Source organism: Ranitomeya variabilis, chromosome 1, assembly GCF_051348905.1.
Source record: "Ranitomeya variabilis isolate aRanVar5 chromosome 1, aRanVar5.hap1, whole genome shotgun sequence".
In the NCBI taxonomy this organism is placed as follows: Eukaryota; Metazoa; Chordata; class Amphibia; order Anura; family Dendrobatidae; genus Ranitomeya; species Ranitomeya variabilis.
Genome location: NC_135232.1, coordinates 641,469,863 through 641,484,047, shown reverse-complemented (window position 1 = coordinate 641,484,047; position 14,185 = coordinate 641,469,863). Strand labels below are relative to the sequence as shown.

The window sequence follows — 14,185 nt, the reverse complement described above, 5'->3', positions numbered from 1 at the left end:
AGAAAGTCTGAGATTTTCCTCCTCTGGGCTTAAGCTGGCCTGCTTTTGACTGCCAGGTCTTGTCGGACCTTTGCATCGATCGTGAGTTGTCCCTGCGTGGGGAACGGTTACGATTTTGTGCTTGACGTGAGACGGACCAGCCTGAGGAGTTCCGAAAGGCTCGGAATCGAGTTTGGTTACGCTTCTTGTAAGTGCGTTTAGGTCTTAGTTGGGGAAGAGAAGTACTCTTACCCCCGGTAGCGTTGGATATCATTGTGTCCAACTGTTCACCGAAAAGTCTCCCATTGAGGTAGGGGAGGTGCGTGAGGGACTTCTTTGAGGCTGCGTCCGCTTTCCATTCCCGCAGCCAGAGGATACGCCGAATTGTGATGGCGTTTGATGCTATCCTCGCTACTCCCCTTGCTGAATCCAGAGCTGCATGAAGCATGTAATCTGCTACAACTGCTATTTGAACCGCTTGGTCCGACATCTCAGGAGCGGATGCTTGGAGAGCTTGTTAATTTTTTGCCCAGGCCAGAATGGCCTTGGCAGCCTAAACTGAGGCAAACGCGGTAGCCAGGGATGGCCCTGCTGCCTCGAAAATTGAACGAGCCATGCGTTCTACCTGCCGGTCTGCTGCGTCCCTGAGGGTTGAGCCATCTGGCAGTAAAAGGAGGGTCTGTGCTGCTAGCCTAGAGACTGGGGGGTCCACTTCGGGTGGATCTGTCCATTCCTTGGTGTCCTTCTGCGGGAAGGGGTACCTCACTTCCAGATATTTGCAATTAGCAGATTTTTTCTCAGGCTTTGAGAGCTGCTTTTTAAGGATCGCCTTAAACTCTGGGTGGTTAGAGAAAACCTTAGGCGGCTTCAGAGGTCCTTCAAAGGAAATCTTGTGTTCTGGGGCCTCTGGTGGTGGATCAGAAATGTCCAGCACCCGATGGATGGAAGAGATTATGTCCTCAACTAGCGCTGTATTGCTAGGGGGGATTGGGATCAGGGACCCCTCCGTTTCCCTGTCAGAGTCAGAGTCGCAGATGCCTTCTGAATCCTGTGCATCACTGAGGCGTCCCCTGCTGGGTGAGCTGGGGAGGAGGCCTTCTCTGGTCGGGGATTGCGGAGATCTGCATTGTCTGTCCCTGGAAGGGGACGGTCTAGATGACCTGGAGCTACGGTGTCTCTCCCTAGAGGGGGATGACTGTGTGCTATGGGATGACGCAGATGGACTTGATCTATGGGTCCGCTTGCGTCCTGACCTAGACGTGGATGTGCCAGGGTCGTCTTGTTCCTAAGTCAAGCTCTCCCTTTGCTGGGTAACAGTCATAGCCGAGGCATGACCCTGCAGAGCCTGAAGCAATGTGGAGGTTAGGTTATCTATAGACTGCGTCATAGATTGCGACATCTGAGTAGCCCATTGCGGCGTGGCATTAGACACCAAAGCAGTGGCAGGGGCTTCTTGGGGCTCCGATACATTAGTCTGTATACAGTTCTGGCAGTGCGGGTACGTGCTGCCACTGGGGAGAGCGGTCCCGCAGGCTGTGCAGAATGCATAATAGCAGTTCTGCCTGGTTCTCGTGGACCTTGAGCCCGGCTTAGTGCACAGAGTGCAGAAGGGCTGGCTACGCAGAGGACCCTATAGTTATGCAGAGAAGCCTATAGGGGAGCCTTATACGGAATATGGATTCACAGCTGAGTAAAAAACCCAGCTGTGATCTTACCCCACCAGTGTGCCCCTAGGTCCAGCGCCGAAGATCCACAGTCCTGTGCCCCCCAGGAGATGCAGGGTTAACCTGCAGCAGAAATGGCCGCTGAGAAGAAGAGGAAGGGTGAGAAGGGGGCGGAGAGCTGGAAAAAGGCGGCAGAACTGTGTAAAAACGCGCCCTTTCTGTCTCGATCCGCCCCCTCTATAACACTGTAGAGTATCATATTTTTCATCCGGGGGGCGGGCAGGGGGGGCGGAGATGAGGCAGCGGCTTCAGCTAGGCCAAAGTCGGGGCCTAAATTAGATGCCTGATGCCCAGAAGGGCTCCAGGCCGGCGCAAAAGTCCGGGAGGGGGTCTGATTTAAAGGCAGGATAGCGGTGGGGCTGTAAGCGGAAGGGGGGCCCAGTGAGGGGTCCCCCTGAGGCAGTATAGAGCTGGTACTGCCGCAGAGACAGGGGCGCAGCGAGCCCTGTGTCTCTATTGCGCCATGCCTGCACTCCCTCCGGCCCCGACAGGAGCCCGCAGCTAGGCGGGGGTCCCTGGATGCAGGCGCAGAGTGCTGCCTGTACAGGCCCTACCTGAGGTGTCTCAACCTAATGCCCCCAAAGGGGGATTAAAGAGGGTGCTGCTGTGACCATCAGGGGGCTTTATCCTCGCCTCGACCTCAACCCAGAGACCAAAAGGAATTGGGGAAGGAGAGGGGTCTCGACTTCGAACCAGCACCCGAGAGACTGGGGAAGGAGCGACATGGGGAATAGCCACTTCAACAGGGCACCCAGCTTTAGGGGGCCGAGGAAGGAGCCATGCAGGGAGTCTCGCAGGAGACCCACTTTTCTTCATCTGTAATCTCGTTGAAAAAAAACGGAGTAAAGAAAAAAGTTTTAGGTGTGCCTCCTATGCGACACTAAGCAAAAAACTGGAGAAGGCTGATGCCGTCCAGGGGTGTATACTGCAGAGGAAGAGCCACGGTTAATCTTTTTCAGATTATGCATAGTGTCGCCTCCTAGAGGACAGCAGCATAACACCCATGGTCCTGTGTCCCCCAATTAGGCGACAGAGTAATATATATATATTTTTGCATCATTTAAATTTTAAAAGTTACAAAAAGGAAAATGGTCTGAAACAAAAGTTTGGGCACCCTTGGTGATTTGAGCGCTCAGATAACTTTGACCAATGTTTCAAACCTTAATTATAGCCTGATAGGGTTATGGCTTGTTCAGGTTCATCATTAGGAAAGGCCAGGTGATGCAAATTTCCCAGCTTTATAAAAACCCAGCCTCCTCTAACCTTGTGCCAAAAAACAGCAGCCATAGGTTCTTCTAAGCAGCTGACTAGCACATAAAATGGTGGAGGCCCACAAAGCAGTAGAAGGCTATAAGAACATTTCACAGCGCTTTCAAGTTGCTCTTTCTTCAGTTCAAAATGTAATTAAGAAAGTCTTAGTTACTTACCGGTAACAGGATTTTTCAGAGCCCATGGCAGCACCACGAGAGGACCTACATGGTTAATAGCAAAAAAATATACAATAATCCGAACACTAGATAGTTTCTCACACGTGAACACGTACAAGCGGAAGAAGTGCTCACCTACACGTGAAGGGAGCGAATATAAGGGTGCTGTCATGGGCTCTGAAAAATCTTGTTACCGGTAAGTAACTAAGACTTTATTCCATCATTCATAACAGCACCACAAGAGAATTACAGAGGTAAGATTTTAGGAAGGCACCACAGCCTGACGCACCCTTGTTCTAAATGTGAGATCAGAAGAGGCACCCATATCAAGCCTATAATGATTAAAAAAAAGTGGAAGGAGAAGACTATGTAGCTGCCTTACATACTGGTATCTGCTTGATCGAGACCTCCGATCTTTCTGCCCAGGAGGTTGCCATGGCCCATGTGGAGTGAGCCCTCAGACCTTCTGGCACTGCCTTGCTACTTGACGTATAAGCTAATGAAATGGCCTCCCTGATCCATCTAGCTAAAATGCTTCTTGAAATTCTAAGACCCTTTCTAACCCCCTGGAAGTACACAAATAAAGGATTACCCTTTTTCCAAGGATTAGTGACTGACATGCACTCTAAAGGGCACCTCCTGACATCTAGGGTATGGAGCTTCATTTCCTTCTGGTTCTTAGGATTGGGAATGAAGGAAGGAAGAACTATTTCCTGCAACCTATGGAATTTAGAAGCCACCTTTGGTAAGTAAGATGGATCTGACTTCAAGATAACTCGATCCTCCAAGAACTGGGTGTATGGCGGAGGGCTAGAAAGTGCCTGAATAACACTAACCCTTCGGGGAGATGTCAATGCCACTAGGAGGGCTACTTTAAGAGAAAGCATCTTTATTGGGGCTGACTCGATGGGTTCAAACTGAGTTTCTGTCATTGCTATGGGGACTAAGTTCAGGTCCCATGGCATTATTCGCTCTTTAAGGATGGACCTAGATCTAGCCGAAGCCTTAATAAACCTAGCTATCCAGTAATTCCTTGCTAAATCACAGCTAAACAGGGCCCCTGAGCTGATACCTGGACTTTGAGAGTGCTGGTGGATAGATCTATCAATACTTTTTTGTAGGAACTCCAGAATCCGACCTATTGGGACACTCCCTCCCAATCTTAGAAATTGAGGTGGTCAAAAACCTTCTCGTGACCACTTTCCTACTCTTTAGAAGAGTGGCTATAAGATTAGGAGAAAACCATTTTTTCCCTAAACAGTGCCCTCTCAAATTCCACACTGTAAGGTGAAGGCTAGAAATTCGTGGATGGCAAACTGGCCCCTGGGAGAGGAGTTCTGGTAGAACCCATGGCTCGGTGACAGACATGGTCCTTAGCCATGAAAACCATGGCCTTCTGGGCCAAAAGGGGGCGATTACAATAATCTTTGCCCTGTCTTCTCTGACATTCCTTACTACCAGCGGCAACAGGGCTAAAAGGGGAAAAGGCATAAGCTAGTCCAAAGACCCACCAAACCAGAAAGGCATCCACCGCCAGTGGCTCTTCCCTGGGGGTGAGAGAACAGAACTGCTCTACCTTTCTCTTTCTTCTGGTGGCAAAGTGGTCTATGTCCTAACCACCCCACATCCATAAATCTGATTGAAAATGGAATGATTTAGCACCCAATCTCCTTGCCTGAGTTGGTTGCAGCTCAAAGTCTGCTTTGATGTTCTCTTTTCCTCTTATGCGAAGCACAGTTCATGATGGCAAAAATGGATTTCTGCTACTAGGAATATTCGATCTGCCACTTCCATTAAGGCTCTGGACCGGGTTTCCCCTTGGTGGTTGATGTAGGCTACCATCACCTGATTGTCGGAGAGGATCCTGATATGACAGTCACGACACATGCAGCGCCGAACAGGTGAATATCGGGAGCGTTCCAGGTATTCAGGTTACCTAGGCAGCCTTTTGGTAAGCACTATAGCTATTTGGATAAGCTCTTATCCGAAGCTATTCGATCATTAATAGTCATTAAATAAGACATCCCATTGTGAGGCTCTCGTATGAAATTGAGCCCACCGGACTGCTGGGATGCAGGAGGCTAGTGACCATAAAAGCGACATTGAGGAACTGTTTACAGTTCAACACCTGACGTGGAGGTTTTCTAATTTACTAGCCGGTAGTCGACACTCCTGAATCTGAGTCTAGAATTAGCCCTAGGAACTCCTGCCCCTGTAGGGGTTCTAGACGTGACTTTTTAATGTTCAATAGCCACCCCAATCATTCCAAGGTGGCCATTATTTCTTTCACTTGTGTCAAGCAATGATAAGCCGACCTGAACACAATAAAAAAAATTGTCCAGGTAGGCGAAAAACAAAACGCTGGTTTCACATAGATGTCCCATGACCTCTGCCACCACCTCGTAAAGACCTGAGGGGCAAGAGCGAGACCAAAAGGGAGAGCTTTAAACTGAAAGTGTTTAATTGTGTCCTCTATAGCCACTGCAAACCTGAGGAATATCTGATGCTCCTTATGTATAGGTGCATGGTACCCAAGATCCAACACTGCCATGAAACAATTTTTAAAGATTAGCTTTATTGCTGACCTTATCAATTCCATCTTAAAGGGGCGAACTTTCAAGAACTTGCTTAGAGCTTTTAAAGTTTATAATAGTTCTAAAAGGAACCATCTGGCTTCCTAATCAGAAAGAGGGGGGGGAATAAAACCCTCTACCCCTCTCTGACAAGGGAAGCTCCAACAGGACAGCCGCATACAACAGTTCCAGGACTTCTGCTTCCAGGGATTTTTGTTCTGCGGAGGAGGATCATAAACCTATCCAGTGGGATGGAAAGAAACTCCAACCTCAGCCCTGATTTTATCAGGCTATGGAACCAGTCACTATTGGATATTTCACTTCAGGCAGGGAAGAAGCCTGGCAGCCTTCCCCCCCATCTGGGTCAGCAGTCATTGAGGCAGTTTCTTATGCTCATGAGGGGAGCTTCCAAACATAAACCTCCCTAACTTTCCTCCTATCATCCCACTTGGCCCGGTCCCTGAAAGGCTTCCCATGGTTAAATCTTCTCCTACTGAAGGGACGACTGCAGGAGGGAACCGACAGACTAGGAAACGTCTTCTTTTCGTCCCCTGCTTTCAGCAGCTCATCCAGGACCGGCCCAAACAGGTACTCCCTCTCGCATGGAATGGCACAAAGTTTAGACCTGGCCTGAATTATCCCAGGGCCAGGATTTCAGCTACAATGCTCTCTGAACTGCATTTGAGAGGGCTGCGGCTTTTGCTGCCAACCTGACAGAGTTCACTGAGGCATCAGACAAGAATGCTGCGGCACCCTGTATCATTGGTAGTGACGCTAGAGCAGTCTCTCTAGAAGCTCTCTCCTTCAGCTGGGTTTCTAGTTGGTCCAACCAAATCACAGACCTGACTGATGCAGTTGCTACCGCTGGTTTTAGAACTCCCGTCGACATCTCCCATATGTCTGTAAGAGGTTCACCTGTCAGGTTTCCTGTCCTTGAAGGGCGGATCCCCTCTCTCATGGTGCGGTCATATAGGATTGAATAAATGGCAGTTACCAGGAACAGTGGAGTCAAGATAAGGTCTTTTAAGACTAAGAAAAATTTCAGAGAGAGCTGCTCGTAGGATTGCTAAAGAGGTAAATCAGAACCCCTGCTTGACTGCAAAAGACTGAGAAAGATTTAGCAGACTCTGGAGTTGTGGAACATTGTTCTACTGTTCAGAGACACCTGCACAAATATGTAAAGGCACAGATGATTGGCCTCGGGGAGACCAAAACATCTGAACACCGCGGAGACACCATCACGTGTTTCTCAACGCAGTGATCCAGAACACTGCCCCCATCCCTTATGGGAAATATGCAGATGCATGTAGGATAGCTGCGGAGACACCATCACGTGTTTCTCAACGCAAGCAGTGAATAGCCAGACCTTTCCCCGGGAAGGAACAACCACAGGAAGGGCAGCATCCAATAAAGGAAAACATCCAATACAGGAAAACCACTTATGCCAAGCATGGTATCCATCCACAGACCGCTGTTTCGGGGTGTTTGCCCCTCATCAGTGTGAAGTAGGAATCTGGCTATTAGGAGCAGTGCCTAGTAAAAGGCTGTAAAGGCACAGATGATTGGCCTCGGGGAGACCAAAACATCTGAACACCGCGGAGACACCATCACGTGTTTCTCAACGCAGTGATCCAGAACACTGCCCCCATCCCTTATGGGAAATATGCAAATGCATGTAGGATAGCTGCGGAGACACCATCACGTGTTTCTCAACGCAAGCAGTGAATAGCCAGACCTTTCTCCGGGAAGGAACAACCACGGGAAGGGCAGCATCCTTTATTGGATGGGATGGGGGCAGTGTTCTGGATGAGAAACACGTGATGGTGTCTCCGCAGTGTTCAGATGTTTTGGTCTCCCCGAGGCCAATCATCTGTGCCTTTACAGCCTTTTACTAGGCACTGCTCCTAATAGCCAGATTCCTACTCCACACTGATGAGGGGCAAACACCCCGAAACAGCTGTCTGTGGATGGATACCATGCTTGGCATAGGTGGTTTTCCTGTATTGGATGTTTTCCTTTATTGGATGCTGCCCTTCCCGTGGTTGTTCCTTCCCGAGGAAAGGTCTGGCTATTCACTGCTTGCGTTGAGAAACACGTGATGGTGTCTCCGCAGCTATCCTACATGCACCTGCACAAATATGACCTTCATGGAAGAGTCATCAGAAAAAACTCTTGTGTCCTCAAAATTCAGGGCCAGAAGTATGCAATAGAACATCTAAACACGCTGTGACAATACAGCATTTTATCTTAATTAACAAAACGTCTATTTTCAGCAAGCCAGGAGGAATTTATCTATATGTTGACTTTTGAATTTATGTGTTTGTTCTTAGGTTGGTCAAGAAAAAAAAATATTTTGTGCGTATAAGCCTGTAATATTGACTTTTGAGTTGTAACATGTGCTACTCTCCTGGATGACAGAAACGCAGGGCAATTGAACAATGATGTTTTCCGATATGTTGATTACACATTGTCCAGGCCAGCTAGCTTGTGGACTTGCAAAATTAAGGATTAAAACTATGCAAATAGATTAAATAGTCAAACATTGCGAGTCAACATCACATCTTCCTCTTGACCTCTGGATATAATGTTTGAAGTACAACATATGTGCCTCTGTAACAATAAAAACCTTCAGACATCACAGAGACTCTTGACAAAACCACAGCCAGGGACACTCTACAGGAAAGCTGCCAGATCATGGCTCCATCAAGTGGGACACAGATTTGACATTCTACAGGATGTCGGCTTAGGGGACCACAGCCCTGCCTGAAAGAATACATATCTGCTCCATTGACCATCACTGAACCCATGGATTTGTTTGGGGTAGTCAGGATTTGGACCCACTGGTCACCTGGCTCCATGGAGATGTTCAGAGAAGTCAGGTTGTGACCCTCCGGCCACGTGGCCTTGTACAAGATGATTTTTTTGGCCTAAAATACATAGGAAATGTGTCATATTTAACTTAAAGGCCTTTTAGAGATTATTTCATTTTCAACTTTTTAAACTATTCACATTAACAGTAACCAGGGGGTGACCAGGGGTACCCAAACTTTTACATGCCACTGTATGCTTTATTGATAGGAACCTCTCTGTCACATCAATAATGTTCAAGACATGTTTGTGGGGAAATATATATTGGATTAAAAAATACATAAACTAGGAGTCAAGACTTATGACTACATTGAAAATATGCCTTTTTGTAATTCGTCAGAGGAGTTAGTGTGATCGCCAGAAAACCGATCTGGGACGGAGGTTTTCCCACGTGCATTCTGGAGAATACTGCGCTTCAAAATCCGAAAAATAATTTGAAAAAATATAAAATAACGAAATTTAAAAAAAAAAAACAACTTCTGCAGAATTGAGGATTCTCTTGACATCTGTGTCAGATTTTTCCACATTAAAAATATAGTGGTGTGAACACTAAGGCCAAGTTCACACTTTTTTTCAAAATCCCAGTCATCTTGCAGAAAGAATCTGCATGAAACTTAAAGCATGGCATGGATTTCAAATCTGCAGCATGTTCATTATTATGCAGATTTTCATCTTTTTCAATGCTTACTATAGCGAGTAGGGTGAAATCTGCATGGAATTCACGTTATTTCTAATGGACAAACACTTTAAACTGCAAAACTGTCCTGAAAAAAAGAGTAAATATTGGATTGTTCACTCAGACAAATATCTTGAGCTTCAAGTAGATTCTCACCCTCCAGATGTGATAAAACGAGGCCGCTGGAGCTCAATGCTTTGTACCAGGAGGCGAGGCTCAAATGTCCGCACTTCCACGTACCTTGGCAGCACAGCAATGATATAAGGAGGTTGGTGCTCTGTGAAGTGAAAACAAAGTCATTGTCATCGGTGCTAATCATTTTAATCTGCACTAAAAAATAAATAAATAAAAACAAAAATATAAAAAAGGAGAGGCACTGACCGCTATTGCAAAAGAAAGAATTTTCAAATGTATGAAAATGGAATAAAACAAATGGCTGGAGATACTGTGGAAAACCGCTGGATAGGCTGCGTTTTGTAATGTACAGCGGTGGGAAAACCCTATTTCTGCTATTTTTGTTTCAGATCATTGAATTAAATTTTTCAACAGGACCTGTCACCGGATTAGAAGTGGCCAGTTCTTGCTCTCATATTATTCCAGCTACTACTGAGTATTTTTTTTTATCCACCATGTGGCTACAAAGATATGAGCCTGTTTATTTAGTGATAATTTTGTATGGTCTTTACTAAAGGTACCGTTACACTAAACGACTTACCAACGATAACGACCAGCGATACGACCTGGCCGTGATCGTTGGTAAGTCGTTGTGTGGTCGCTGGGGAGCTGTCACACAGACAGCTCTCTCCAGCGACCAACGATCAGGGGAACGACTTCGGCATCGTTGAAACTGTCTTCAACGATGCCGAAGTCCCCCTGCAGCACCCAGGTAACCAGGGTAAACATCGGGTTACTAAGTGCAGGGCCGCGCTTAGTAACCCGATATTTACCCTGGTTACCATTGTAAAAGTAAAAAAAAAAAAAACACTACATACTCATATTCTGATGTCTGTCATGTCCCCCGCCGGCGTCCACAGGGTTAAAACTGCTTTCGGCAAGAGCGTTGCTAATGCACGCGCTGCTGCCGAGAGCTTCCCTGCACTGAATGTGTCAGCGCCGGCAGTAACAGCGGTGACGTCACCGCTGTGCTCTGCTTTACGGCCGGCACTGACAGTCAGTGCAGGGAAGCTCTCGGCAGCGCGGCATTAGCAGCGCTCCTGCCGAAAGCAGTTTTAACCCTGTGGACGCCGGCGGGGGACATGACAGACATCAGAATATGAGTATGTAGTGTTTTTTTTTTATACTTTTACAATGGTAACCAGGGTAAATATCGGGTTACTAAGCGCGGCCTTGCGCTTAGTAACCCGATATTTACCCTGGTTACAAGTGAACACATCGCTGGATCGGCGTCACACACGCCGAAACAGCGATGACAGCGGGTCATCAGCGACAAAATAAAGTTCTGGACTTCTAGCTCCAACCAGCGATATCCAGATCGCTGCTGCGTGTCAAACACAACGAGATCGCTATCCAGGACGCTGCAACGTCACGGATCGTTGTCGTTCTCGTTGTAAAGTTGCTGAGTGTGAAGGTACCTTAAGGGGCTGGTATCAGGATCCTCTGAGGATTCTTTGGGCTGCTCTCCCCCTCTCACAGTTGAAATCAGGCACAGCAGATCTGACCACACTAAAGGTACCGTCACACTCAGCGACGCTGCAGCGATATAGACAACGAGCCGATCGCTGCAGCGTCGCTGTTTAGGTCGCTGTAGAGACGTCACAGACAGCAGCTCCAGAACGATGCAGGAGCGATCCAGTGACGTAATGGCGACTCACTTATCGTTCTCGCTGGTTCTCGTTCTCCATGTAAAACAATGCTGACATCGTTGCTTTTGATGTCAAACATGACGATACACGCCGACCTGACGACGAAATAAAGTTCTGGACTTCTAGCTCCGACCAGCGATATCACAGCAGGATCCAGATCGCTGCAACGTCACGGATCGTTGACGTTCTCGTTGCAAAGTTGCTGAGTATGACGGTACCTTAAGTGTAGGTTTCCAGGGTCAGGATTGCATCAGGATTTGCTCAGTATTTGACGCAGGTAAAATCTGCACCAAATCTGCACCTGAGGTCACTGGCAGGTCACCTGCATTTTTTCATGCGTATTTGTGTGTGTTTTTGTAAGCTCAACAAAGATATACAAAAAAAAAAAAAAAAAAGAATGGTGATGTCATTTCTTGTCCAACCTCTTCATTTACATACTCCATTGAAGAATAACATTTACACACACACAGACAGATAGATGATGGATAACAGATAGATAATACCAAGCCCGATGTTTAGTAAATCTATGTATCTATAGATTATCTACAGATATATTTATAGATAGATATGAGAGATAGATAGATAGATAGATAGATAGATAGATAGATATATATATAATCGTCTAAGGCTTCTTTCACACATCCGTTTTTACAATCCGCACAGGATCCGTCAAAATGACGGATCCTGTGCAGATTGTAAAAAACGGGTGCACTGGGCCTGTTTTTCTGACGGATCCGTCGAGGCTATGTGCACCTGTTGTGTAAGCACCTTCGCAACGGTTTTCCGCTGCGAAAACGCATACACAACGCAATCCAGGTTTAAAAATAATAAAAAAATTTTTTGTAAAAATCGTAATATTCTTACCTTCAGGCGTCCCACGCAGTGTTACCGATGCTCGCGATGCTCCCGGCAGCTGGCGTTCCCAGTAATGCCTTGCGTGCAATGACCTCTGATGACGTAGTGGTCTCGCTAGACCGCAACGTCATCGGGTCATTTTGCAATGCATCCATGGGAACGCTAGCTGCCAGGAGCATCGGTAATGCGGCGCGGGACACCGAAGGTAAGAATATTGCGATTTTTTATTTTTTTTAACATTATATCTTATTACTATTGATGCTGCATAGGCAGCATCAATAGTAAAAAGAGAGAGAGAGCGAGCGAGAGAGAATTTCCCTGACGGGAAATTCTTCCACGCATGCTCAGTTTCAAAAGACGGAACCCGTCGCTGGATTCCTGCTTTTCACAGTCAGAGACGGATCCTGCGCCCATAGGCTTCCATTATAGCCAACGACGGGCAGCGCAGGACCCGTCACTGAGCGATTTTCCGACGTGAAGAAAAAACGTTCCTCTGAACGTTTTCTCCGCCCGACGGACAGTAGTTTTCCGACGGATCCAGTGCACGACGGATGAAACGGATGGCCATCCGTCACAATCCGTCGCTAATATAAGTCTATGGGAAAAAACAGGATCCAGCAGAAAAATTTGCTGGATCCTGTTTTTCCAAAAATCGACGGATTGTGACGGGAGGTGAAAGACGGAAGTGTGAAAGAGGCCTTATTTAAACCACGCTTCGCTGATTGGTCGCGCCCAATCAGTGATATTGCAGCAGGATTTAAACACCGCTTCGTAAATAAACTACATACATTCTAGAATACCTGATGCGTTAGAATCGGGCTACCATCTAGTAGATATGTAATAGCAAGGCCGATGTTGCATGGTGCATGTTGTATGGTGATTGCATGTTGTATGGTGGTGCATGTTGTATGGTGCATGGTGCATCAGCTATGCAGCTGTCTGCGTAGCCTTTACTGACTATTAAATTAGGGGGACCCCCCAAAAAAATGATGTGGGGTCCCCCTATATTTTATAGCCAGAAAGGCTATGCAGACAATGTCACCTTGCTAATGTAAGGTGACATTACGCCCGGTTAGTAATGGAGAGGCGTCAATAAGACACCTAGCCATTACTAATCCTATAGTAGTGAAAGGGTTAAAAAAAAAAAAGACACAGCCAGAAAAAAAGTATTGTAATATTAAAGGTAAGGTACCGCGTTTGTAGATCATTAACCCCTTCCCGACCCATGACGCCTATGCGGCGTCATGGAATGATCGCATCCCTGCAGATCGGGTGAAAGGGTTAATTCCTATTTTACCCGATCTGCAGGGAGAGGGGGAGTTGTACTTCAGCCTAGGGGGGGTGGCTTTGCCCCCACGTGGCTACGATCGCTCTGATTGGCTGTTGAAAGTGCAACAGCCAATCAGAGCAATTTGCAATATTTCACCTATGAAAATGGTGAAATATTGCAATCCAGCCATGGCCGATGCTGCAATAGCATCTGCCATGGCTGGAAATCATGTACTGGCCCCCCCCCACCGCCCCCGATCTCCTCCCCAGTCGTCCGTTATGTGGCCCGGTCCTCTCCGTCCCCCTGTTCGCTCCCCCGTGCTCCTGTCCGCTCCCCCGTGCTCCTGTCCGCTCCCCCCCCCTGTGCTCCGATCCACCCCCCCACCACCCCCTCATACTTACCGATCCTCCCGGTGTCCGGCCGTCTCCTCGCTGGGCGCCGCCATCTTGGAAAATGGCGGGCGCATGCTCAGTACGCCCGCCGAATCTGCAGGCTGGCAGATTCGTTACAGGTACATTTTGATCGCTGTGGTAGGTTCTACCACAGCGATCAAAATAAAAAAATAATAAATAAACCCCCCCTTTATCACCCCCATAGGTAGGGACAATAATAAAATAAAGAAAATATTTTTTTTTCTTTTACCACTAGGGTTAGGGTTAGAACTAGGGGTAGGGTTAGGGGTAGGGTTAGGGTTACGGGTAGGGTTAGGGTTAGGGGTAGGGTTATGGCATGTGCACACAGAGCGGATCGGCCGCGGATCCGCAGTGGATCCGCAGCGGATTGGCCGCGGATCTGCAGCGGATTGGCAGCGGATTGGCCGCGGATCGGCTGCGGATCGGCCGCGGATCCGCAGCGGATCGGCAGCGGATCCACAGCAGATTGGCCGCGGATCTGCAGCGGATTGGCCGCGGATCTGCAGCGGATTGGCAGCGGATTGGCCGCGGATCCGCAGCGGATTGGCAGCGGATTGGCCGCGGCTCCGCAGCGGAT

General features: G+C 47.7%; 1 protein-coding gene across 1 annotated transcript in view; it reads right to left on the bottom strand.

The window, feature by feature from the left end:
- Window positions 1–14,185, bottom strand: part of VPS39 (VPS39 subunit of HOPS complex) — a 134,051-nt gene that overhangs the window by 80,079 nt on the left and 39,787 nt on the right. Inside the window, exon 9 of the mRNA XM_077261229.1 lies at window positions 9,404–9,524. Within this exon, the coding sequence (XP_077117344.1) occupies window positions 9,404–9,524 (121 nt within the window). The remainder of the gene's footprint in view (window positions 1–9,403; window positions 9,525–14,185) is intronic.